The sequence below is a fragment of the Opisthocomus hoazin genome, chromosome 8 (genome assembly GCF_030867145.1).
Source record: "Opisthocomus hoazin isolate bOpiHoa1 chromosome 8, bOpiHoa1.hap1, whole genome shotgun sequence".
Taxonomy (NCBI): domain Eukaryota; kingdom Metazoa; phylum Chordata; class Aves; order Opisthocomiformes; family Opisthocomidae; genus Opisthocomus; species Opisthocomus hoazin.
In genome coordinates this window covers 15345153-15370507 of record NC_134421.1, presented here as the reverse complement: position 1 = coordinate 15370507, position 25355 = coordinate 15345153, and the positions used below count along the sequence as shown (strand labels likewise).

The window sequence follows — 25355 nt, the reverse complement described above, 5'->3', positions numbered from 1 at the left end:
TGCACCTGCCTGCCCTTTCCAGTTCCTGCTGCTGCTCTCCCTGTAACAGCCTTTGTCACTCTCACTTCTGTCCTTCTCTAACCTGTATTTCTATGCCCTGTTCCTGCTCTTGCTTGCAGAGGAGTCAGTGGGTTTCCTTCCTCCCCCTTCCCTACCACCCACAGAGGGAACACCTAGTACAGCTGGTCTCTTTGTGCTTCTGAAATATCTGCAACAGCTGGAAATGTTCCACAGTTGGAGGTTTCTGGGTTGTGGCCAGCACCATGTGGTGGATGGGAGAGCTCTCCTTCTGAGCAGGTCGGTTGCAACAGCCTCCCATGGCTGCAGCAGCGCAAAGGTCACCAGCCTTTGGAAAAACACTTTCCCTCAGAGTTCCTTTCTTCAGGAACATCCCAGATGAAAACCCACGGTGCTTGGTCTCACTGGCCTCCCGGCAAAGCCTGGAAATTCTAATTACTTCTGTGTTACCGCATCCCTTCTTCTATAAAACGCATCTCCTGCCCACCCACTCATTGGTTCAGGCTGGAGCACACACACATGCACTTTTTCCAGGCTTGGCATTGCATGGGAGGTGAAGGGAGGAAGAGGAGCAGATCGTCATTTCGAGAAGAGAAAGGAAGGAGTAGAGCCTCCTGGGTTCTTGCTGCTCCTTCTTTTTTAGGGTGATTGCTTTCTGCTTCTCCTTGCTGCTTAGCTCTGAAACTCTTGTATCTTCAGAGGACAAGATGGAAGAGGTCTGACAGCAGCTTTCACTGGCTGCTTTTGCATAGAGGTAGCGGAGAGAACAGACAGGGAGAAGCTGGTTTGCAGGGACTCCTCCCATCCACCAGTCTTGGCTCTCATAGCACTGGCAGCGGAGAGAAAACAGTTCATTGCACCACTGATGCATTGTTTCCACTTCATGGTGAACACACAGATTCCCACAATGCTTCTTTGTACTAGTTATCTGAGCAGGTGGGGAAGAGTGGCAGGACCTTACCCCCACAGGAGAGGAAGGAGAGAGCAGCCATGGGGCGGCTGCTGCTTCCTAGAGGCTGCTTAACTTCTTTGTTCACCCTCTACATTGTTCCTTGCGACATTTTGTCATTGATGCTGAGGAACACTGGGAAGACCTGAAAAATCTTCATTGCCCTTTGTCAGCCCCCTAATCCCACTTCAGATACCCTTGTCTGTTTACACTGCTTCCAAAGTTTGGATGATAAAGAAGGAAAGGGGAAACCCACTCCTCCACTTTCTCACCGCCTCTTCTAACCCTTGTTCAGCTCCCCGTAAAAGCAGTTTGGTGCCCCCAGATGTTTGCTGGGATGGGGTGGGAAGGGAGTGGGTGAGACACGAGGGTAGAAAAAAAATATTAGAGCAGTCATTGTCCCAACCATGAAGTCACACATGCCCCGCCTTCAGTTAACGGCCTCGGCCACAGAGCTGCTGCTGCGGTGGGATGGGAGGAGGAACCGGAGGGTGATCGTCAAGTAAAGTTCCCTCTTCTACTTCCTTCCTCCCTGCAACCTGCCGCTCACTGCAGCACAAGGGCTGGCACCCAAACTTGCCTGTCTCTCCCCGCTGTTTGCCTTGGCCTGACTTTCCTTTGCCCAGGGTGCTCTCCTCTGCCACAGGTCCAGAGACATGCAAGCCATCAAGTGTGTCGTGGTGGGAGACGGGTAGGTACCCCACTGGTTTGTTGTGGATGTTGGGAGGGAGAGGTGGTGACAAGGGGCAAGAAAGAAGGTGGCTGCTTGGTGAAACTTCTCCAGCTTTGCTTCTGACCTCCTGCAGACTGCGTTCCCTCTCTTGCTCACTCTTCCCTCCCCAGGGCAAGGGACCTTCCTCTGGGGAGGGCGTGGAAGAGGGCATTTTGAAGGACATCTGCAAAAGGGGCACAGGAAGTGGAGCAGGTCTGTCCCACGCACAGGAGGTGGTGGTGTTGCTGCCAGATTCAACCTGTAGGCAGGAGTCAGGTTTAAAAACGAAGAGGTGCAAACAGTCTCCCGCAGGTGAGTGGCTCCTTGAAAGCCATCTGCTCATGGGCTGACTGAGAGAGGGTACGGCACTGTGGTCCTGATGAGATGTCCGTCAGTATTGCTGTGTTCAGCTTTTCCTGGCACATTATCTCTGTACTGGGGCATGGAGGAGACTGTTTGGCAGGGGGTTTCTGCGGGCACAAGGAGAAGGAGTTCTTTCCACTGAGATAGGCACAAGTATATGCCACTTTGGGAGTGGGAGGTAACACAGCCTTCATGATGGCACCACTCCCCATGTCCCGTGATCCCTGGAAAGGGCCTGATCTAAGCCATCAATAAGTGAAGCCGTCTGTACTGCTGGGGAAAGGAGGGATGGGGTGATCAGGGCCTCTTCTTGCCCTGTGGGACGAGTAGATGCAGAGAAGGAAGAGGAGGAGAGTCCACATTTGGCATGGAGAAGGTTAATTCATTTCCCAGCTAGGAGCTGGCTAGACTGTTATCTGGGGCAGCTATCAGGTAGCAGATGAAGAGACATTTGCAGCAGCCCTGCTCCCCACAGTCACTTCCTCCTTCAAAACTTGCCTGGGGAAGAAGACGTCTGCAAACATAACAGTACACGTTAGACATATTCTCAGTGGCTGGGGCAAGGGGACAGGGAGAAGGGACAAGGAGGGACAGAGCCACAAATAAACACCGTTACCTCTAAGAAAAGTCCCCTGAAGGCTGCAATCTAGAGGTGGATGAACACTTCCACCGGACATTTATCTGTTGCCTTGTTAAGCCCCCAGTTTCCCCCTCACACTTCGCACCAACTCTGTAGCCATCCCTCCAGGCAGCATTCCCCTCGTATCATGGCTAACCCAGCGACACGTCCTACTCTCAACCCCTCTTACCACAACTCCTCTTAAATGTCTTCCGTCCCGTCATTTTGCTTCTCTGCACACTGTACCTCCCCTCTCACCATCTCGCAACACAACAGCGGCCCAGTCATCCCCTCATCGCTCTGAGCTCTCAGCTCACCGCCCTTTGCTTGCCTCCCAGCCATACCAGCCGTGTTACCCTCCCTTGACTCAACCTTACTGACTACAGGACCTTCTGCTCTTGCTCCCCTAAGCTCCTCATGTCCCCCCACAGCTGTTCTGGCCCCACAGCCCTCTCCATCACACATTGCTGACTTCTTAACACTCCCTGAGTTGAGTCCCAGGAACCTGTAGGTGATGTTAACCTCACCTCATCTCTCAATAGTTTTGCTGTAACCTTCACTCCTCCACTAACCCTTTGTGCTTCTCTCTGTTCAACCATGCTAATTAAGAACCACCCCCCTCCCACTGCTGACACCCACGCGCCCCCCAGCCCTGTAGATCTCCTGAGCAATTCCCTGTAGAGCTTCAGGAAGCCTCCATGGCCCTCCCTCAATATCTGTGTGATAAGAGGGAAGCAAGGGAGCTGGGGAAAGAGGAGGGACTCAGAGAGGAGGATCTAAGAAAGGGAGGTGGCAGAAGGAAGAAACAAGTGTCAGAGCATGCCAGAGAGCTCAGTTTCCTCCTCAGCTGCCCCACACTGCAGTGACTGAGGCAGGTGCCTCGTGACCAGGACCAAGATGCCAGCTCTGCCTGTCAAGGACACACGAAAAGGCAGGGCTGCAGCTCTGCAACAGGCGACTTCGCAGGTACAACTGAGATGGTCAGAGCATCCCCCACAGCAGGACTCAAACCTTTCCCTGAGGAAAGACCTCTCCCTCAGCCTGTGCCTGGCTCACAGGCTGAGGAGGCAGGTTGCTCTCACCACCTCCGTTTTACACATGCTGTAGCTGAAAAACAGCCAGACTTTCCCAGTCCACACAGAACTGAGAAACAGACAGAGAAGGATTCTGCTTTCCACACCTGTCCTGGCTGCTTTAACTTCTTCCAGTTTCTCCCCTCTTCTTCTTTCCCTTACCACAGACTTCACCTTGCCCATAACACCTTCTCCTCCCCTTAATAGCCTGACTGTCTCCTTTCCCACCTCCCTCACCCCAGTGCTCTCACCCAGTCTGGACTGTGCTGCTACCCTGGATTATTCACTCTCCACCCTGCTGCAGCATGGGTGTGGGGGAGGCTGGGGAGGGAGGAAGCACCAGCTTCTAGCTCAGAAACACCCCCAGCAGCCTCCATCAGCCACAGGGAGAGGCACCTTGCTGGCTGCTTGCAGCTCTCGCTGGGCGATGCTGCAGCTGACCGCAGCTAGGCAAGACTAGAAGGTGTTGTGGCTGAGTCAAGAAGAGCTGCTGTCAGCCCCTGGCCACAGTGCCTGCAGGAGCAGGCAGGAGTGCCTGCTTTCGGTGGCTGTAGCCGGCTGGGCAGCTTCATCCTGGCACTCCCGCACCGAGTCGATACACCTACCATGGCTGTGAGCGCACAACACTGTGCACGCACTGGAAGATGGGCTCTCACCGCCATCTCAGAGTGGATGCCGTTTAGCTGAGTGATCTCTGTACCAGACTGTAAAAACAAGTCATCGCGCTCAAGGAAAACAAACATTTCTGGGTGACATCCTGTCTTTCTTCCTGCCGGTTGTCTAACCTACTGTTATGCGCTCTCTGGTCCTGCAAATGTATTTCTGCTTTCAGGGGTCTCCTGACAGGGCTAGCTTAGAGGTGTGGAAGGATTTCTCCCATCCTCATCCCACCTAGCAAGACTTCCCGCACTACCATGACTTCCTGCTGTTGTTTCTTTCTCTTTCCAGAGCTGTGGGGAAAACCTGTCTCCTTATCAGCTACACCACCAATGCCTTCCCAGGAGAATACATCCCCACTGTGTGAGTAGTGCATAAACAGGTCCTGGGGTGGGTGGGAGGCATGGAAAGCAGGATGCAAACAGGTGCAGAAACCCCCTGTTCTGCAATCTGAATGCAGAGTCACAATCTCCATGCCAGGAGAGGAAAGGCTGCCAAACCAGCAAAGGTGCCCCTACGCTTTGGATCTGTCACCTTTCCCCAGAAGCACAAGTGGCCTTATTTATGAGGTTTTAACCCTGGTATAAATGGGATATTTGGGAGACACAAACCAACCCAAGGGTCTATCTGCCTGCTAAGTTTACAAACAGTAGATGGGGTCTGCTGGCAAAACAGCCAGGCACCACTACAAAATCTGGGGCAGACCCAAAAGAAGGCCGTTGGCTGAACAGGGGTTCCCGGTTCCTTCCTAGTCACAGGCACCCACAGTTGTTGGAGCAGGCACTGATAACCCTGACGATAAGAGCACAGGATTCAGCTCAATGCCACAGTAGAAGCACTGTGCAATCCAGGAGATGCAGGCATGAGGCTGGGATAGACCTGCAGACTGTTGGGATAAGGAGCAAGCTTAGAGCTGCTTTAGTATGAGTGGTCAGATGCATTTGTGTCCCCACAGTGCATTGGGATATCTCTGGGCATGCACACCACACATATTCACACTACACCATCACTGAGGTGTCTAATACAACTACACGCTCCCTGAGGTGGAAAAAGGAGTTAGGCACAGTGTGTCAGACCGCCAGCTCAGGTTCAGATTCCTTGGGAAGGAGAGGTACAGGAAAACCTCAGAGCCTCACAGCCTTTTTTACCACAAAGTCTTTGCCCCCAAGCATGCAATACTGACTTCTGTTCTCAGATATTTCATGCTGGGTTGTCAAAGAGTAAGGGGACACACCTTGGCTTATTGGCTTCAGTTCCAGCAGGGGTGCTGAGGACTGCAGGGGTCTGGGGGAGCTACAGAGGCATGGGCTCTTCTTCTTCACTTTTAAGAAGAAAGCTGAGTTTTAGAGCACAAAAAAAAGACAGGGGCTTGGCTAAAGCAGACGCAGCTGTGTGAAGGATATTGGGGAAAGTAGTGGGAAACTGAAGGGTTTATGGATCTGCATGCGCAGTGGCAAAGGTGGAGCTACAGTCAGGCACATGTCCAGGACAGCTGGGTGAAGGGGAGGAGGTTGATGCGGAGTGGGAAGTCCGTAAGATAGAGGTTCACAGGAAACCAGAACCACTCATGTGAGCTGAGAAGAGGAATCACTACCCTTTGCTCTGGGGTGCACGTAGTGAACTCCACCTAACCCCTAAAAGAGCTCCCTCTGCTCCTGTCTGAGCCATGGCCTATGTCTTTGCATTTCAGGTTCGATAACTATTCTGCCAACGTGATGGTTGACAGCAAGCCTGTAAATCTGGGGCTATGGGACACTGCTGGACAAGAGGATTATGACAGGCTGAGGCCGCTCTCTTACCCGCAGACGGTGGGTGACGCTCCATGACCCTCCTCCCTTCTTTCTCCCTCATTTACGCCTCCGCCCCCCTGCAAAAATCAACATTTGCCATAACACAGTGACAAGACTGTTGCCATCTCTCTACCTTTTTCTGGGAATACCTCTGTTGATACACAAGTGCCTTGAAACCCTAAAGGTAAAAGACATTGAAGGGTATTTTGGACCTTTATCAAAACTTTATTACTGGGTTAACTTAGCAAGAAAACTGAGATCTTCAACGACACTATGAGTCCAGCTGACACTGATTTCAGTGTGAGACAGATGTCTTACACAGCCCTGGTGAAAAAACCTCCCTCTAAAGTGGCTCAGGGAATTTACAAGCTTGTCACATTTCTGTGAACGCCACTATTCTGGCATCTGCCTTTTAAAAGAGTTCTGATGTGTGCATACATGCGTTTGATTTGCTGATGCCTCATCTACACCCAAGTCTCTAACAGAGCAAATGGATGCCTCTCCTCAGATACTTTGTTAACCAGTTTTTCACCATGTTGACAGTGTGATTTCAGGGTTTCAAGATCACCTCTCCTGGAGGACGTTGTTTCAAGCAGCTTTTTGGCAAGCTCAGAAAGTTCCTGCTGCCTTAAGGCAGGTTGCCATTACAACCAAAAGGGCTAGGGATTGAGGGCACTACTTGTTTCAGCTAGGTTCAGCCACCTAAAAGACAGACACCTGCTGTAAGCTGCTCGCATAGGCTCCTTCAGCAGTCTGTGCAAGCAAGCGCATTTCTCAACGACATGCTTGCACCCACCCTGGGACACATCCCAAAGATCACAGAATCACAGAATCACAGAATGGTCGGGGTTAGAAGGGACCTCTGTGGGTCATCTAGTCCAACTCCCCTGCCAAAGCAGGGTCACCTACAGCAGGCTGTACAGGACCTTGTCCAGGTGGGTCTTGAATATCTCCAGAGAAGGAGACTCCACAACCTCCCTGGGCAGCCTGTTCCAGTGCTCCATCACCCTCAGAGGGAAGAAGTTCTTCCTCATGTCCAGACGGAACTTCCTATGCTTCCGTTTGTGCCCATTGCCCCTTGTCCTGTCGCTGGGCCCCACTGAAAAGAGCTTGGCCCCATCCTCCTGACACCCACCCTTCAGATATTTATAAGCATTTATTAGGTCCCCTCGCAGCCTTCTCTTCTTCAGGCTGAACAAGCCCAGCTCCCTCAGCCTCTCCTCGCAGGGGAGATGTTCCAGATAGGTGGGGGAACTGTTCTCAGGGTACTTGGATGGACTCCAAGGTCCTTGCCTCTGACAGTTGTAGAAGTATGCAAAAGCATAGATTGGGCTTGACACTCTTGTTTCAGCCAGGTGAAGTTGGATGAAATAAAAATAACCTTGAAGAGCTGGTTTGGTTTGGTTTGGTTTGGTTTGGTTTGGTTTGGTTTGGTTTTTTTGGAAGTCTAAATTCTGCCATGCCCAGGAGAATTGCTTATGCAGATAACCAAGCCTCTGCCTCATTTACGTCCTACATGTGCAGTTCTTAGGCTGAGCCTAGCTCTGTGTCAGCGGCAAGCAGAATTATTCTGGCCTGAAAGCTGTCTGGTGCTCTGCAAGAAATGAGCAGGACACTGTCAGGCTGTTTCCCATGAGGATGAGTGTGCCTACCGCAAAAACCCCATCCTCATAGTTCAACATTTGGCTCTTCTGATAATGGTGGCTATAGTTACCATGAGTCAGGGGAGCAAATACCCTTGTCTCCTCTAGAGGCAATTAGCAGCAGTTAGCACTGTGTTACGTTCTGAGGGACAGCTTTCTCTAGCATGCTGCCCACCCAGCTCTTCTCTCCCCTCCCTGCCTCCTGTCATGCAATCCCATGCTCTCATCCTAACTCTGCACCATGGTTGTATGCCTACAGGACGTCTTCCTGATCTGTTTCTCCCTTGTCAGCCCAGCATCTTATGAAAATGTCCGTGCTAAGGTGAGACAGAAGTATCCTAGTGCGTCAGGGGCTGAGGTGGGTGAGATTGGTGGTGGCCTTGCAAAGAGAGTGACTGTGGGTGGAGACTGCTAATAGGACATCTAGAATCAGAAAGAGAATATCTTTTTTGTGTCAGTCAGCTGGAACTAAAATATCTTCCTCCTTCAGATATCTTTTCTGGGTCATCTCAAAGAAGGTGTCCAACCCAATTAAAGAGCTAGTATTCATCTTGCTGAGCTATTGAGCTGTGAGGTCATAGGATTATTTTCTGATGGCATCTTTCAACCAAGACTGTCACAGCACAGACACGCAGGACCAGTCCATAGGGTATGAGAAGCAGGTACCCACAGCCTTTGGACTGGAAGTGAGGGAAGAAGGAAGAGATGGATGGAGAGGAGAACAACATAGTATTTCCTTCCTACCACTTTCAGGTTCCTACCTGGGTTTCAAGGAGCCGTGAAGGGTGGAGAGCAGCTTGTGCTTTTGCTTAACATAATTTGAACTCCATATCAGGGATTTTGCCTGTGGACCCAGTAACAGGGGCTGGTCAGGGCTGGGCTATAGTGCCAAACACTGGATGGAAGGGCTGTGAGGAAGGACAGGGTGTTAGCTATCTTGCTGACATTTTTTCAGAGGTGCCTCTTTGTTTCCCTTGTGCATGCCCATACGTGTGACTTCTCATATCTTCACCATTTTGCTCCCTTGTTAGTGGTTCCCCGAGGTGCGGCACCACTGCCCTAGCACGCCCATCATCCTTGTGGGCACAAAGCTGGATCTTCGTGATGACAAGGACACCATCGAGAAGCTGAAGGAGAAGAAGCTGTCCCCCATTACATATCCTCAGGGCCTTGCTCTGGCCAAGGAAATTGGTATGTGCTTGGGACAACATCTTGGACCTAGAGAAAGGCAAGAGGCATAGGATAAGGTCTTCCCCTCAACCTAATGAGGCTTCCTTAGAGGTATCTCGCAGTGGTATCTCTGAGGGACACAGGGAGACACATCAAAGTTCACAGGACAAAATGCACTTCAGGAGTCTCAGGAAGGAGATCTGCTCCTTGAGGAAGCCTCAGCCCCTCAAGTCTCTGTTTTCTGCCTCTCTGGCCACCACCCTCCACACACACACGCACAAATACACATTTGTACCTTCCCCTCCCCTTTTACTCTGCTATTTCTGTCTGGGCCAATATTTTTCTGTGAAAGCTGCAGCTGCTCTGTGGGCAGACGCCTCTCCTCCACATCCGGAAAGGGGCGGAAGGTTGAGTTTTCTGACATCTCTCAGGAAGAGTTGCAACTGCAGCTTCCTGTCCCTGCCTCTGACTACCGGGGTTTACATACGCAACCCCGGGGATGTGTGTCTCACCCCACCACTCATCTCAGGGGCATCAGCCCCCTCCTCTGTTTCGGGACAAGCATAAATGCCTGTTCCAGGTAATCTCCCTTCCCAGATGCAGAATGAACAGGCAGCAGAGAGGGTGGGAAACACAGCTTGAGGGAGAAGTTTTCAACCAGGAATTCAGAGAAGAGGGTGTACCACCAGGATAACGTAGGCAGCCTCACATGATGTCTCTGCTCTGGCTACAAGGGTGGAGAATAGACAAACCATGGTCTTGTAAGCTGCTGTGCTTTGCCTTGAATTCAAGACTGCCTGAGTGAGCAAAGTGTGTCCTGACAATGCTTAATGGCTTTGATCAGCTGAGCTGTGTTTATTTAACTCAGCCAAGATCCAGATGTCTTGCTCTTCAGCACAAGGTCGCTGAGAATTTGGGGGTACAGAGTCCCAAAAGGGAGGTGTCACATGATTTGAGATGCCACCAGAGGTGCTTGACACTCAAAGCCTGAGGAGACTTGAGATCTCATCTCAAGACGCAACTCAGGGAGTGTTTAGCTGGTGTGTTTGTGCCTCAGAACACTGTAAAATGGGCATTGAGGGAGGAGGGTGTTGTGGCTGTGAGGTGATGGGAGCCTGAAACGTGCTGGTGACACAGGCACATGCATGTCTTCCTGCTTGACACCATCTCTGGTATTCCTCCTGCGTGCTTCTCTTCTGAGGACACTTCACAGCACACTCCTGGGTACCCCCACAGCCTACCCCAGTTCCCTCCCTCCCCATTACAGCACCTGCTTTCCTCTCAACAGACTCCGTGAAATACCTTGAATGCTCAGCTTTGACGCAGCGTGGCCTCAAGACGGTGTTTGACGAGGCCATCCGAGCAGTCCTCTGTCCGCAGCCCACCCGGACAAAGAAACGAGTATGCAGCCTCCTCTAAGCGAGTAAGTCTGAAAGGATCCCTGGGAGTGACACCAGTGGCCCTTTCCTGCTCCTGAAAGGTCAGGGCCACTGGGTTCCTATGACCTGCTATGCCTGGTGGGGTGGGTCACCCTCAGAGAGAGAGCAGTCCTGCTTGGGGAAAGGACAGGACAAGGTGTGAGGGAGCACATGGACCCCTGAACCAGTTCCCCCTCCTTGCTGCCTGCCAACGGGCAGGTTTGCCCGCATCTCCTGGTGCGGGGTGGCCCAGGATTTTCCACCTGTACCCTCACAAAGAAGAACTATCTGTCACCTTCTGCCACAGAGGGAACTGGGTCCAAGCTGCCCTGGGGATGACCTGCTGTGAGAGCTGTGAAGAGCAGCCTTTGCCTATAGGAGAAAAAAAAAAGCTGTTCCTTATTCGTGGCAGTTGCCCAATGGCCCTTCCCCTTACCAGGCCCTGCTCACCTAAAGGGGGTTTTTGTGCTGCTCTTCATTGGCAGACAGCAGCTTCTCCCCCAGGACTCCTTTACTCCTCATATTGTCCTCACCCGTCCTTCCCCTTCAACTCAAGGCAGCAGTGGGAGGAGAGGGTCTTCAGGATGAGAGGTAAAACTGGCCAGAGCCTGAGGAGAAACAGGAGCGTGAGCTTTTTAACTGAGACCCTGCCCCTTTGCTCTCCCACCACAACCAGGGCAGGGGAGGGAGAGGAGGAAAACAGCCGAGCTGGTTTCACGAGGTCTGTCATGTTTTTGGCTGCAGATCAAGTCCCCATCCTGACGCCAGGCTCTGCCCAGCACGCAGGAAAGTGATGGCTCCAGCATCCCGGAGCTCAGTACCTTGTCACTGCGCTTTTTACTTCTGCCGGCTTGAAAGACTGTTGTGGGTCTGTAGCACTGGTTTGTCTCTTTGCACTACTTCTCCACACTTGCCCCACCCCAGCTGCCCCTTCTCTTCCTCACCAACCTCTGAGGTTACAACGTAGTGAGTAAGACCCAATAAACAGACCGTACGTTCTTGCCGTGTCCGTGATGTGTTGCACCTCGGGGGCACACAGCCCCGAAAGCGAGCAATGGGACGGCTGGGGTGGAGGCACCTGCCAGCCGTGGCCCTTCTTTGGCAGCACCATGCTGAGCTTGGTGCCAGGGAGCCCTGACCACTATAGGATGAAGAAAGGAGGCCTGATTCGTGCACCGAGTTGCTAAGTTCTCAGCTGAGCCCCCTGCATTCCTCAGTAAAGTGCAAATATTGTGTGCTGGCCAAAGGCAGCAGGGTGATTACACCTTGGCTTTTGCCCTTCATCTTCTCAGCCTCCATGTGTTCAAAGGAAAGGTTGTCTCCCCTCCGAGGCACGCAGAGGATGAGATGCAGGCTTTGGGAGGGGACAGCCGGGCTCCTCTCCATGGGGGCTGCCCCTGCAAGTTGCTGGAGACACCCTTTCACCAAAGCATTAATGCTCCTAAGCTCACGTCACAGGCAGTCATACCGGTACCAGCACTCACTCACTGCCAGGCACAGGCAGAGAGAGAACAGGAAGGGGGAGGGCAGGGGAGAAAAAAAAAAAAAAGAAAGAGCGAGGAATGAGTCATCAGTCCAGACAAATTGCCTCCAAGTCGCTAAAATTAAGCTGAAGAGAGTGGTCCCAGCGGTGCTATGGATCTAGCAGCTGTGAGCACCTGCCTTCCTGATGCATTGCGGGGACTTGAGAATAAGGAGAGTTACAGGGTGGTTGGGGTGGTTGCTGCTGCCACTGCTTGGGGGAGAGAGGAGGGCTCGGGGTGCAACGATTGGCACTGCAAAATCCTGCAGTCCTAGGAGGGCACAGGGAAACTGTGGAGTTGAGCCAGCACACCGGTCCCCGATGCGGCACCACTTCTGGGTTTCAAAGGCTGCCTCCTGCACTGAGGAGGTGCATTGGGTTGTGTCAGAAACAACACGCCACAGTGAAGCCCCTGAAGGTACCCTGCTGCCAGAGAAGTTTCTGCAGATTCAATTCATGGTTGGATCTGAGCAAGGAAGTTAATTCAGTGATGTGACGCATTATCCACTGATAACGTCCAGAGAAACCCTGGAGGACATCCTGTGGCAGCGAGTTCCACAAATATCTGCACTGCACACGGGCTGCCGGATGAATTACCCAAGCCCCATCTAAAGGTAACGTAAATTGTGTCAATGTTAGTCTAGAAGAGCAGAAATGAAGTCTCTGGTGGAAGGGCAGGGGGCACAAAGCCCTTGAGACTGGGATGTAGCCTCCCTTAAACATCCTACACATCACTCAAACCAATTCCCAGGGGGTTATTACTTCCTCTCCAGTTTTCAAGCCCTGGCTTTCACCTTCTCAGTATTCTCTGTCCCTTGTCAAGTACAGCAACGCGGAGAGGGGAGGTTCACCATGTGCATGAAATAGAATTCATGTATCTGCCTACCTGTGGAGGGATGCGGGCTGAGCTCTGCTTCCAACACAGCTCTAGGAGTTTGCACAACCCCACTGGAGCTGGGGCAGAGAACAGGGCAGGACTGTGAGCATTGAGAAAGAGAGCTGAAGACCTGGAAGTTCTGATCCTGTGACTGTGTTTATGCTAATAAGTCCTGCAAGGGGTAGATGGGCTGGGCAGAGCTCTGCTGTTGGGCGGCTCTGTTTCTTCCAAGACAGGAGCTCGGGGGCTCTCTGCATGGTGCTGCAGATAATACCTGCCCTGCCATGACAAAGACAGCCACTGGGTGCTGCCCATGCCATTCCTTCCCCAGAATATGCCCTAGGAGCTTAAATGCCTGTTACAGCAGTGCCAAATGTGAAGAGCTGGGTGACTGCACAGCACAAGGAGTCACTGCTGTTGGCTGCAGGGCAGGGCATGAAGACTATAGGGAAGCACTTTGTGCAGGGAATGGAATGGGAAAATTCCTTCCGGGGAGAACTGCTCACACAAAGGAGCTTCATTTCTTGCCCTGTCCCATTTCTTCTGGGTCCACTCCTTGCAGCAGAGATGAAATCTGGTAAGATAATTTGGGGCTGTTGAACTGGAGCTTTTTCCCAAAGAAGGCGCAAAAGATGTGAGATTGTGGATGGAGCCACGGCAGGGAGAGAGTTGAAACAGACAGCCCCCCCTGTTTGCCCATCTGCCCTCATCTCCATCCACCTGGAGGTGCTCGAAGGGCGGAATAGCAGGGAGAAGGGTCTGCGTGCTCACCGTCCACCCCGGTGCCCGAGCATCTTGCCAGCCAGCAGGCTCTGCCGTGTGGCTGCGGCTCTGAGCATCACCGGTCCTGCCCGCAAGATCATCGGAGCAGGGAGCCCCTCTCCTGCGTGCCCGTGGGCATTCGCAGGGCGCTTTGCACTGCCACAGCTCCCCCCGCCTAGGGGAGCCGAGTCGAGTTCCCCCCCCCCGCCCCGCCACGCCACTCTCCCACCGCACAGCTGCTCCCTGCATCCCTCTATTCCTCCTCTCCCTCTCCCCTCCACTGTCCCCAGCTTCTTTTACCGCACTCTTCATTCCTCCATCCTCCCCTCCTCCGCACTCCCCCTCTCCCCTTGCTCCTCTCCTGCATCCCTTCCCCCCTTTATCCTCCATCCCCGCTCCTCTCGGTTCCCCTGCCCCACCGCCCATCCCTTCCTCCTCCCCCCCTCCTCCCGCCCGTGTTCCCGTGCCTGGCTCCCACCGGTAGCCGCCACCCGTCCCCCGGCGAGGGGAGCCCGGGGGGGGGGGCCCCAGCCCGGCCGGCCGGCCGCCCGCGGGAGCGGGGCCCAGCCCCACGCCGGTCGCGGAGGGGGCGATGGGCAGGTCCGGGAAGGAGGACTTGCCTCTCCGATAGTGCCTGGTGGGACTCGCTCCCCCCCCCCCCGCCCCCTCCGAGACCGCTCTGCTCAACTGCTTTAAGAAAGGGGAAGGGGAAAAACATGACACGGATTCTCCCGGCGAAGCAGAGGAAAATGCGCATCCCAGCGACGCGTAAGTACCAGGCGGCTCTGCCCGCTCTTCCCAGCTGTCTCCCGCGGGAAGGACTCCACGCAGAAGTTACCTCTGCAGTCCCAGAGAAGGAAACCTGCCAACCCCCCACCGCGGGACCCCCAGCTTCGCCAGCCCAGCCTGGTCCTTACCAGAGAGCGCGGCCCCGAGGTAGGGCAGAGGAGTCCTGAGCTGGAGCAGGGCCCTGGGAAACAGGGTGGACGGGAGGGGAGGGAGGGTGGCAAGAGGGGCTGCACGTTATTGGACTCTGTGGTCCCTCCCAGCTCCTATTCCTGTTTTGTAACCAGGTCTAGGCTCAGTTTTTAGCATCCACCTCCTCCTCTCATTCAATGCAGAAAAAGATTTTTTTTTTATTTTTTCCTAAAGGAAGCAGTAGCACCAATTTACTGTCTCTTCCTACCTCTCTGCCTCCTTCCTGCTCCTAGATGTATGGACCAGGTGTATTCTGGCAGCACCTGTTAGAGGATCCCGAACCTCTTGCCACAGGTGTTATCCACATCAGGGACACACCCTAAGCAGATGCCAACACACTGTCAGTGTGAGGCCAAGGTTCCTCATCCATTCCTACCTGTGCCAAAGCATCCAGCAGAGTGGATCCAACCCAGATGAGGCACTGGTGTCCACTGGTTGTTCTGTCAAACTAGCCAGCATGTGTGACACAGCGTTTGAGCTGGCAGATGATACTTGACAAAGTTAGAATGGCACAGAGAGACCATGCCTGCTTAAAGACAAAGTCTCTCCACTGCAGCTGTCTGAGCAGGAGAAGGAGTTTGTAGGGAATCAGTGCTTTGTGTTGTGTGCCTTAGTGTTTTTGATCGGGTTATTGGAGCCCTGAAGCTGGGTCTCTTGTATTGTTAAACCACAGCCTGAGCAATCAGCTTTGAGGTCCAGACCCCAGACACTTCCCCAAATGATTTTCAGCCCCAGAACGAGTGTCCCTGTCCATATTTGATATTTGTAGGGCTCTGTCTCCAAATGAGTTTTTTTTTAAATTCCTTTGAATGCAGAAGGAAAGTCCAAAGGGATTCCTAACTATGTCCCCACCTTTTAGAGCACCATCTTTTAATGAACGTACTGTTCTGGTCTCTGTCGCCGTTTGCAGGGATCTTTGGCCCTTGAGCAGCCACTGCCCTCCCTTTTCCTCCAACACATGATTTGCATCACTGGGCAGCACTGGAAGAAAAATACCAGAGGAAAGCTCCTCGAGCTTAGAAATAGAGTTTCAAGTCACTTCATACTCTGCCCATTCATTGCAGCCACTCATAATGTGTGGGACAACCTAGTACTGCAGAACCCCAAGAGATGTGCTTCTGTCAGGACAGTGTGTCATAGCCCGAGGCATCTGCAAATAAAGAAAGTCTAAACAATTCCAGTCCTTCAAAGCTCATTTAAGTATAGCAGGAAACATCTATGCAGTAGCTTGTAGAAATGGCCTTAAGACATAGTCGCCCAATTGCGTTTTTATGGGACTTATCAGATGAGGTTCTTTCAGCATAAGATTCGACACATCTGTGGAATTTGTTGGGTTTGCCTATCTGATATCCAAGGAATCCATCCAAAGCTCAGGTCTCCCCTAAGGTTTCCAGAACTTGAAAGACATCTACAAAAAAGAACAAAAGCTGTAGTATCAAGACGTGTGAACAAAGTTGCAATGCTACAGAGAATCCCATCTGGGAAGAAAGTCTCTGGAGCATTTTTGGCCTCCTGAAAGTAGCTAATATTGGGAGTCCTTTCCTTTGAGATCTCTAGTTTTTATTTGAATAGCAAAGAAGCTTCAGAGCCCTAAGAGATTTGTTGGGATAGGTAAAGGTGAGCCTCAGGGTCCCTGTTCTCTTCTACCAAGTTGTCCTCACTTCCAAGGAGCTAGTTCATCGAGAGAGACCCTGCCAGTCCACTGTTCCGGAAGATTTTGCCAGAGCCTGGGTGATCATGAAAGCATCATAAATATCCCCTGAATAAGGTTTTCCAGGGTGTCTCTGGTCTGGAGTACATGCTAGGCTCTGTATCTCGCATATCTGGAGCCCTGGCAAAAGACAAAAGGCACATCCTTCCCTTCTCTGTCTCTTCTCTCCCTGCAGCTTCTCACCCAGTGTCAGCAGAGAGCTGGTGGAGAGTGGAGAGCTTGTTTGTTCAAGGCTCTCTCTGAGTGAGCTGAGTGCTGTTTCCATGCCAAACCTTGATGTGAAGGGCAATTGGGCACCTCAGATTAGGAGGGCTGGGACACTGCTTTGGCGTTGCAAACAGCTGGGACAGGCAGAGCCTCTTCCATCAGCAGTGTGTTGCAGGGTGCAGAAAGAGAGAGAGAAAATACAAGAGAGAAAGAGATAAGAGAGATCTGGACTGATCCCTCTTGGTGTACCAAAAATAATCTGGCTCTTCCTTTACTCTCAAACTGGCATGATACAAACCAGCTACCCTCTGGCTCCAGTGCTGAGCTCAGCCTCTTGACTTGGATTGAGTGGCAGTGCTTTAGTTTCTGCTAGCGGGGCTAACAACCCCATGATAACCTGGCCAGGCCCAAAAGAGCTTCAGCAAGCAGGAGAATACTCAGTGAATTGGGGAACAAGAGTTGGAATGGCACTTTGCCACTGGATGCTCCTCCCTCTTTTGTTCATAAGGCACCTGCCACTCATAAATGCAAATGAGGCCCCTGGTGACTATCACAGAATCACAGAATGGTAGGGTTTGGAAGGGACCTCTGTGGGTCATCTAGTCCAACCCCCCTACCGAAGCAGGGTCACCTACAGCAGGCTGCACAGGACCTTGTCCAGGCGGGTCTTGAAGATCTCCAGAGAAGGAGACTCCACAACCTCCCTGGGCAGCCTGTTCCAGTGCTCTGTCACCCTAGAAGGGAAGAAGTTCTTCCTCATGTCCAGACGGAATTTCCTATGCTTCTGTTTGTGCCCGTTGCCCCTTGTCCTGTCACTGGGCCCCACTGAAAAGAGTCTGGCCCCACTATGTCCTCAGTACTGGAGCCATTAGCAGAAAATGAGAAATATCCCTGTCACTCTCCTAGACTGTGGTTCTTCCCCCAGAGGATCTTTCTGTAGGAGAGAGGATCCACTGGCCTGGATTGAGCCATGTCCCTGTTTGTCCCTCCACGCCCACTGTGCCTCCCAGCTCTACATGGGGTCAGTATTGTCCTACATCTTCCAGCGGGTGCCAGCATCCACAGACTCATCTTGACTTCCCATACCTGTCTATACCTACACACTGTTAATATGTTTATTTTATCTGTGGCTTGTTCAGCTGTCATGTCCCCAGTATCAATGGGTTTTTTCTCCTCCTTTCACCTCTAGATTGCTAACTGATCCTGCAAGGACATCACCCCCCATCCTCTTCCCTGGCTCTGCTATGGACACTTCTGCTTTCAGCCTCCCCACGCCGACAGTGTCAGAGGAGGGGAATGCCTCTGGCAGCTGGGCAGGCTTCACCACCCCCAACGGCTCCACCACTGCCAGCCCTGGTGTGGTTGTCAGTGGTGTCCTCATCCCCTTGGTCTACATCATTGTCTGCGTGGTGGGGCTGGCTGGGAATTCTCTGGTCATTTACGTGGTTCTACGGCACTCTGTGAGCGAGTCAGTGACCAATGTCTACATCCTGAACCTGGCACTAGCTGATGAGCTCTTCATGCTGGGCCTGCCATTCCTGGCTGCACAAAATGCCCTGTCCTACTGGCCATTTGGCTCTTTCATGTGCCGCCTGGTGATGGCCGTGGATGCCATCAACCAGTTCACCAGCATCTTCTGCCTGACAGTGATGAGTGTTGATCGCTACCTGGCTGTGGTCCACCCAGGGAAGTCCTCCAAATGGCGGACAGCACGAGTCGCCAAGGCTGTGAGTGCAACTGTGTGGGTGCTGTCTTCCATAGTGGTGATGCCCGTGGTTGTCTTCTCAGATGTCCCTTTAGGGATGAGCACATGCCACATCCAGTGGCCAGAGCCTGCCTCGGTGTGGAGAGCTGGCTTCATCGTTTACACTGCCACCTTGGGCTTCTTTGGGCCACTGCTGGTGATTTGTCTCTGCTATCTTCTTATCGTTGTGAAGGTTCGTTCCTCTGGAAGGCGGGTGAGGGCTCTGTCCTCCAAGCACAAGCTTTCAGAGCGTAGAGTGACCCGCATGGTGGTGGCTGTTGTGGCTGTCTTCGTCCTTTGCTGGCTCCCCTTCTATGTCCTCAACATAATCAATGTTGTCTGCCCACTGCCAGAGGAGCCGTCCCTCTTTGGTGTCTACTTCCTTGTGGTGGTGCTGCCATATGCCAACAGCTGTGCCAATCCTATTATCTATGGCTTCCTCTCCTACCGCTTCAAGCAGGGCTTCCGGAGGGCCATCCTCAGGCCGTCCCGCCGAGTCCAGAGCCAGGAGGTGCCAGCATGCCCCCCAGAGAAGAGTGATGATGAAGGGGAAGAGGGTGAGATCAGCAAGATCACCCAGAATGGTAATGACAGGCAGGAGCACCCTCTAAGCAGTGGAGAAGGAGAAAACAATGAGCAAAAACCACTCCCTGAGGAGCCCATGGGATGCAAAAAGAGCAACAAGTTGCGTGTCAGTTATTTATGATGAAAGGGATGGTGCAGGGGAAAGAGACAATGGGACATGGGATCCCTTTCATCCTCTGCGCTTTTCCACCTCAAAGGCAATGGGAGACATTGATATAAGGGAATATTAAAGTCCAAGACCCTGCTTAAAGATGAAGAGGACTCTCCATGAACTTGTGGAAAAAGCAAGGCATTGTTCTTGGCTTTGGAAGGGACATCTGAGGTTTGTGTGGTACCAGGTAAAGGAAGGACTGCATCCAGGGAGAGCTGAAGAGGTGATGGGCACTGACAGTAAGGAGAGAGCGAAGTCAGCCTTCAATTGCATGATCCGTCCTCAGATCACCCACCTGTGAAGGGCATCAGCTGCCATCTGACTGTGGCACCTCAAGGAAGTCCTCAAATGCCATATACAATGAATAGGCATCCCAGTGCCTTGATTATCTTCTTGTATACATGAGGAGTGGTTTACCCTATAAGAAAAACAGGAAGAAAACATGTATGCAGTGAATACATACCAGCTAGTTGCATGAATGGCTGACTCTTCTGTAGCTCTCCAATAAGTCTTGGGGACAACTTTCCTACCCATGCTGGCCGTGGCTGGAGACCACTCTGACTGCACAAAGCCTCCTCTTTCTTTCCAGGGCTCTCATGGACTCTGGGCAGGATGATGAGACTTACCTGGAAGAGCAAATGGGATATTTCTTTCCTGAATCTCTCATTCTTCAGGGTTTTCCTGGTCCATCTGCACCCTGGTGGAAGGTGTAACAAGGGTAAAGAAGAAGACAAGGAGTCACGGGTTGGAAGCAGGGTTTCTTAAAAGCTGAGATGCCCTTTCCCTCTTCTTCTCCCTAAGCCTTGTTGTAAATAAACAAAAAAGCCTTTGGACTTTAAAGGTCAACTGAGCAGAACCATTCTGTGTCTTAAGAGGAGGAGGGAGCTATAGATTTGGCTCTCCTGAGAATACATGACTTCTTTGAGATAAGTTGATCTCTGTATGGAGTAACATTTGGCTGGTACAGGAGGTCAAGGCATGTATCAGTACAGGATGAGGGCAGAAAGCAGAGGGAGGTCAGGGGATCTCCAGTGTGTGAGAGCTACGGTTGCAGGATTCTGGGCAATACTAGGAACTGACTCATCTTGTGGGAAATGGTAGAGTATTTGGCTCAGGATGGAGAAGAAATGATGTGTCTGCGGGTGCACAAAGGTGATTGTATGCAAAAGTTTGATCGCTGGACTGTACGTGTATGAGAATGGATGAACAGGACCAGGGATCGAGGAGTCACTGCTAGTGGGAGATGTGCATGGGTTTGGCCCTGATGCTAATCTGTCTGTGGCTGTGAGATGTGTATAAATGTGTACAAATGCGCACAAGGGGACATGCGTGTGTAGAAGTGTATACAAGGACAGATGAGGAAGTGTGTTTATGTAATTACGGGATGTTCAAGCATAGATATGGTTGTGTAGGCACGCAAGTATGTATGGAAATGTGTGCATACATGTGAATGCTTGGGTAAGAGTGTGAGAGCATGTGTGTTTCTGTGAGCACTGGATGAGTGCTTACTTCTGTGCGTTGGTCGTAGGAGGGAAGCTGTGGGTGGGCCTGCCTGAATGTGCAGGCTAGAGGAGCAGCAGTGTATGAGGGTGGGTGGGATGAAGGTCTCTCTCTCGACTTTGGCTTCTTTCCTGCAGGCGCTGCTAAATGTCTGTCCCCACACCTTGAACTTCTCCATGAATGCTGTTGCTAAGCTACAGCCACCAAGAAGGCTCTCATACCAGAGCCCTTGGTTGTATCTGGGCACTTTTCCCCACAAATAATTTTGAGAAATGGGAAGGAGGGACCCACCAGAAGGCAACATACCTCCCTGAGGTTAGGAGATGTTGGAGGAGGCACTCTGTGGAAGGTCAGTGACAAGAGCTCCTTGGGTGATGGAAAAATGTTTCAAAGATCACTTGAGAGAAAGGATGAGATATGAAAGGATGGCATGGGGTCAGGTGTGCTGGGACAGGAGACAAAGGGGCTGGGAAGCAGAAGAAGTTGCAGCAGCTGAGGATGATGGCAACAGAACTACTTTACGAGGATGCAAGAGATAAGGTCACCCAAAGGCAACATGAGAAGAAGTGAAGGCCTGGCAGGTATGAGGAGAACTGCAGTGCAGGGCACCCCAGTTCAGAAAAGCACTGTTGCAGAGCATCTGGTGAGGAGACATGTCCTAGCCAGGCCAGAGAGCAGAGGAAGGGTGGAAAGGGACTGCAAATGTGACCAAGCAAGACAGTCATCTGTGCTTTCAGCCACTGGTACACCTGTCACCTCCCTGACAAAGAAAGATTGTCCCTATGAATCCTCCATCCTCATTTCCTCTCTGAGCCTGGGATGCTGGTGCCAAGCTCTCCATGCCCGTAGGCTCACCCCCAGGATCTGAGCTACCAGCGATATCACACAGCTATTGCTTTGCTCCTCTGACAAAGTGTGTTTGCCCCCCTGAACGTGGGCAGTCAGACACCCAGGAGTGCTGGCTCGTCTCATGGGGAAAAGACAGTGCTTGGTAGCCAGTTTCCATCCTCTGCTACCTCTTCACATCTCATCCTTCCATCCACGCATCAGGTGCCCACACTGTGGGCCTCAGTGAGAAAAGCAGCCAAACTATTCATGGGTGTTGGATACACAGTCAGTTGGACTAAAAAAGCCTTTTTCTTTTTTCACTTGGAGAGCTCCTGCAGCATCCACTGGATGAAGCACAGTCAAGAAATCCTAGCAGAATGAAGATAAACTGTCAAAGCTCCTGCCTCTGTATGGGGCAACAAACAGGAGGAAGATTAAAAGGTCTGGCTACCGAGTGGTCAACTAGACGGACAACACAGCACTTCAAATGGGAGTCTGTGTTGCTCCTCTTGCAGTGAGGAGCAGGCCAAGGTGAATGCTGGGCACCACTGGCACGGCAATCACTGCAGGACAGCGGAGAAATGGTATTAGCTGGGGAGCACGTAGTGCTGTTCATGGCTGATGACCAGGCTCTGGAGAAGGTGTGTGACAGTGAATGAAGACCGTGTGGGAGGCAGCTCAGATGGGTGGGGGGCAGATATAGGAAGGGTTTCCTTCTCCGCAGAGTGGCTGCCCAGCTGCCTTGGGGAGACAGGGGAGTTCCTTGGCTGCCAACACACTTACCAGAGATGCTCTTCTTCACCACTGAACTGAGCTAAGACTTCATTTTGCACGCCTTTGCAGCTCCATCTGCTGCAAGTTACCACTCAAGAAACTCCACCGGCTGGTTGGCTTCTTAAAATACCTGCATCTCCGAAGAGCCCAAGCGCTTCAACGCCAGCACCAAGCAAGTGCGCCAAGGAGACACCACTTTGATACACGGAGTATGAAGCTCCCTCGCAAGGCAGCTCTGCAGAGGAGACTGCTGGGGAAAACAAAAGGTTTTCCAGGGAGACCTGCAGAAAACTGGAGGTCTTTAGTTTAAACAGGAGGGTCACAAGCATCATAGTCTTCTGTCTTGTGTTTTCTTCTTCCCGCTATGCTGCATCCTATTTTTCAGTGACAAATTGGGAAAAAAAAAATGGAGATGAACCAAAAATAAGACTGGGGGAAGGAAAAGGTATTTTTTTGTCTGAAATTTATGAGAAAATAAGCACTACAAAATTATGCAATGTATCACCATTGATTAAAAGGCTGTTTTTCATAGGAACAGACGTTTGGGATGACGGACAGTACCTTGCTGCCTCCTGACGCCTGCCACTGTCCTCAGCTCTGTCTCCCTCCCGGTGAATCCCCAGCTTTCTCTGTGGTCACAGCATTAATGTGGCTGCCCTTGTGATCCCTCGCCCTCTCCTAACGATGCGGTGGTTGACTCCGGGCAACCCAGAGGCCACTGGGTTGTGGCGCAGTGGCTAGGTGAAATTCTGGCTGTGTTCAGTGGGATTTGTTCCAGTCAGATGTGGAAATGGATTTTTCTATTCTGGGTGCAGAGACACGGAGATAAGGGCTCCATCAAGCCCCGTGCTGCACAAAAGGTTTTATTCTCATCACGTAGAGATCAGAGCTGCAAGACTAGAAAAGGCCGCAATGATGTCAGCAGCATTGTGCAATGCCTCTTCCCAGCGAACGTTTGATCACAGACGGGGTGTTGGAGGCGCGGAGAGCCCATTCTGCCGGCTGCTCGGAGAGTTCACGTGCATACGTCAGGGTGCACGAGAGCAGATGGAGAGAGGCATATATATGTGATGAGTATACATGCATACAAATGAGTATTTATGTGATTGCGTGTGGGTGCGTGTGAATGTGTATATATATAAATACATATTCATGACTGGGTGCTTTGATTCACTGTACCTCCATGTGCATGAGACCATATGTGGCCACCCACACGGATGCACACAAACCCAGACATGCATGTACCTCTTGGCTTAAGCATGAAGGCAAGAACACAGCGGATACGCCTTCACACAGCCAGCCCAGGTATGGGCTAAAGCCGGGAGACGATGACTGGACCTTGCAGATGACCCTCCCCGCACACGGACCCACCATATGTACACACCCAGGCGTGTTTCTGCCAGACCAGCAGTGGCCTGGGGCAGCTTTGGACCCACTCAGCGTGAGTCTTCTGCTCTGCAATGGATCTTCAGGAGGGAAACTGGAGCGCAGTGAATGGCGATCGGGGAGGGGTGCCAGCGCGGAGAGGCGAGGGCACGTTTCCAGGCTGTCACTAACACAGCCCGCGCTTAATGTCATTTGAAGTCGTTGTTAGGGAGCCCGTTGTATTTGTCATCAGCAGAGGAACACAGCAGATCAGCTCAGGGAATGGCAAAACTGTCCAGGCCACGTTCTGCTCCAGCTCCTGTGCAGGACGGCGGAGCGAGGGGCTCGGGGGAGGGGGCGGCAAGCAGTTAGCCCGTTGTTGAAATAGGGGAGGCAGCAGATAAAAGAGACAGGGGGGTACAAGGAGGGGAAACACCCTGGAAAAGAAGATGCTGCCGGCCCTCCTGAGGATGCAGCAGGGAACTGAACTGCTTTATCTGCTCGAACGAGTGGAAAATATGCAAATATTTGCTCGTGAAAACTTGGTGTTCTTTGCCTTCCCAAGCATAAAACATGCCAACACCACGCAGAAGGCAGCCGGCTCGCTCAGGTCTGGCACCCACCGCATCACGCACACACGCACGCACCCGGCACACGCCGGCGGCACGTCCTTCTGTGCGGGGAAAAACGGGGCGGCGGGGGGAGGAAACCAACGCGCCTCGGCTCACGCACCGCGCGTGGGTGGGCACCGCCGCTGCCTCCTGCGGTGGTCTTTGGCCGGAGCCGCTGCGAAGCTGCGGGCAGGGGTCTGCGGGGGGGGGGAGGAACGCGAGCCCACCCCAGGCGTGTCCCGGCGGTGGGGGGCGCGGGGCGCGGCGCGGCCAGCAGGGGGCAGTCGGCAGCCGCCGGGCGGGGCGGGAGCGGGCGGGGGGGAGGGGACCGGGTCGGGGAGGGCGAGGGGGCCGTGCCGTGCCCGCTTGTCGCACCCCTGTGCCCGGCGGCTATCATAGACTCATAGATAGAATCATTAAGGTTGGAAAAGACCTCTAAGATCATCGAGTCCAACCATCCACCCAACACCACCACGCCTGCTAAACCGTGTCCCCAAGTGCCACAGCTACTCGTTTTTTAAACACCTCCAAGGACGGGGACTCCACCACCTCCCTGGGCAGCCTGTCCCAGTGCCTGTTCCAACGCCTGACCGCTCTTTCAGAGCGATGGTGTAGCTGGTCCCAGCGCCCCTGCGCACCCCTTGGAGTGCTGACTGCAGGAGCGAGGGGTACTCGTCGGGGCTTTCCCCGTCTCCCACACCGCTGTCTCCTTGGAAATCCCATATATTCACCATGTAGGTGTGTGGGCCTGGAGATCCATGCAGAGCCTTCTGTTGGCCCTCAGAGGCTTTGTCGCTACTGCAAGGCTTCACACAGTTTCAGCAGAGATTTGTTGCGGTGAAAAAGCATCCGATTTTACTGCACAGGTATCAGATGATGCCTATGCCCTATGCCTTGAAGCCAGAGTGATGAACATTCTTGTGCTAAATTAAATGGCCAGAGAACGTGGCCCGACTCGTGTCCTGTTGTCTGGTTTTAGGACCAGACTCAGGACAGTGCTACTGAGCGACAGTGGAACCTCTCTGTTTCAAACCCCACCCCAATGTCAGGGTGGTTCCCACAGTGGGAAGTACCAGCCAGATCCAAGAATTTCTGTGAGCTCCTAAATACCAACTTCTCCCCTCTTGCCACAAAGTGCTTGTTTCTATGTTGAGAAAGCTCATGGGTACCTCTGAAGAAAATTTTCTTGCCCTAATCACTGCCTACATTTCTCAGCATCCCTTGTGAGAGTTGAGATAACCCCAGAAGTGACCTACTGTCGATAACTGCTCAGGGCAGGGCTAGAAGGATGTGTAGGAGAGGACAATATGGGGGTAAAAACTCCTGGG

At 52.5% G+C, this 25355-nt stretch overlaps 2 protein-coding genes across 4 annotated transcripts; both read left to right on the top strand.

Moving 5' to 3' along the window:
* Positions 1–1504: 1504 nt before the first annotated feature.
* Positions 1505–11410, top strand: RAC2 (Rac family small GTPase 2). Its single transcript, XM_009937775.2, has 7 exons — positions 1505–1658; positions 4683–4754; positions 6082–6199; positions 8084–8146; positions 8856–9015; positions 10283–10417; positions 11157–11410. Exons 1-6 carry the CDS (start codon positions 1624–1626, stop codon positions 10411–10413), a joined length of 579 nt encoding a protein of 192 aa, XP_009936077.1. The 5' UTR covers positions 1505–1623; the 3' UTR covers positions 10414–10417; positions 11157–11410.
* Positions 11411–13263: 1853 nt separating this feature from the next.
* Positions 13264–20475, top strand: SSTR3 (somatostatin receptor 3). Of its 3 annotated transcripts, XM_075429576.1 has the most exons (3): positions 13264–13388; positions 14376–14509; positions 17659–20475. In XM_075429576.1, the coding sequence occupies exon 3, from the start codon at positions 17714–17716 to the stop codon at positions 18917–18919; it is 1206 nt and encodes a 401-aa protein (XP_075285691.1). In that variant the 5' UTR covers positions 13264–13388; positions 14376–14509; positions 17659–17713; the 3' UTR covers positions 18920–20475. The 3 variants fall into 3 exon arrangements, with proteins under 3 accessions (XP_075285691.1, XP_075285690.1, XP_075285692.1); XM_075429575.1 differs by lacking the exons at positions 13264–13388; positions 14376–14509 and adding an exon at positions 14102–14341; XM_075429577.1 differs by lacking the exon at positions 13264–13388 and having other exon boundaries at positions 14358–14509.
* The last annotated feature ends 4880 nt before the right edge of the window (positions 20476–25355 follow it).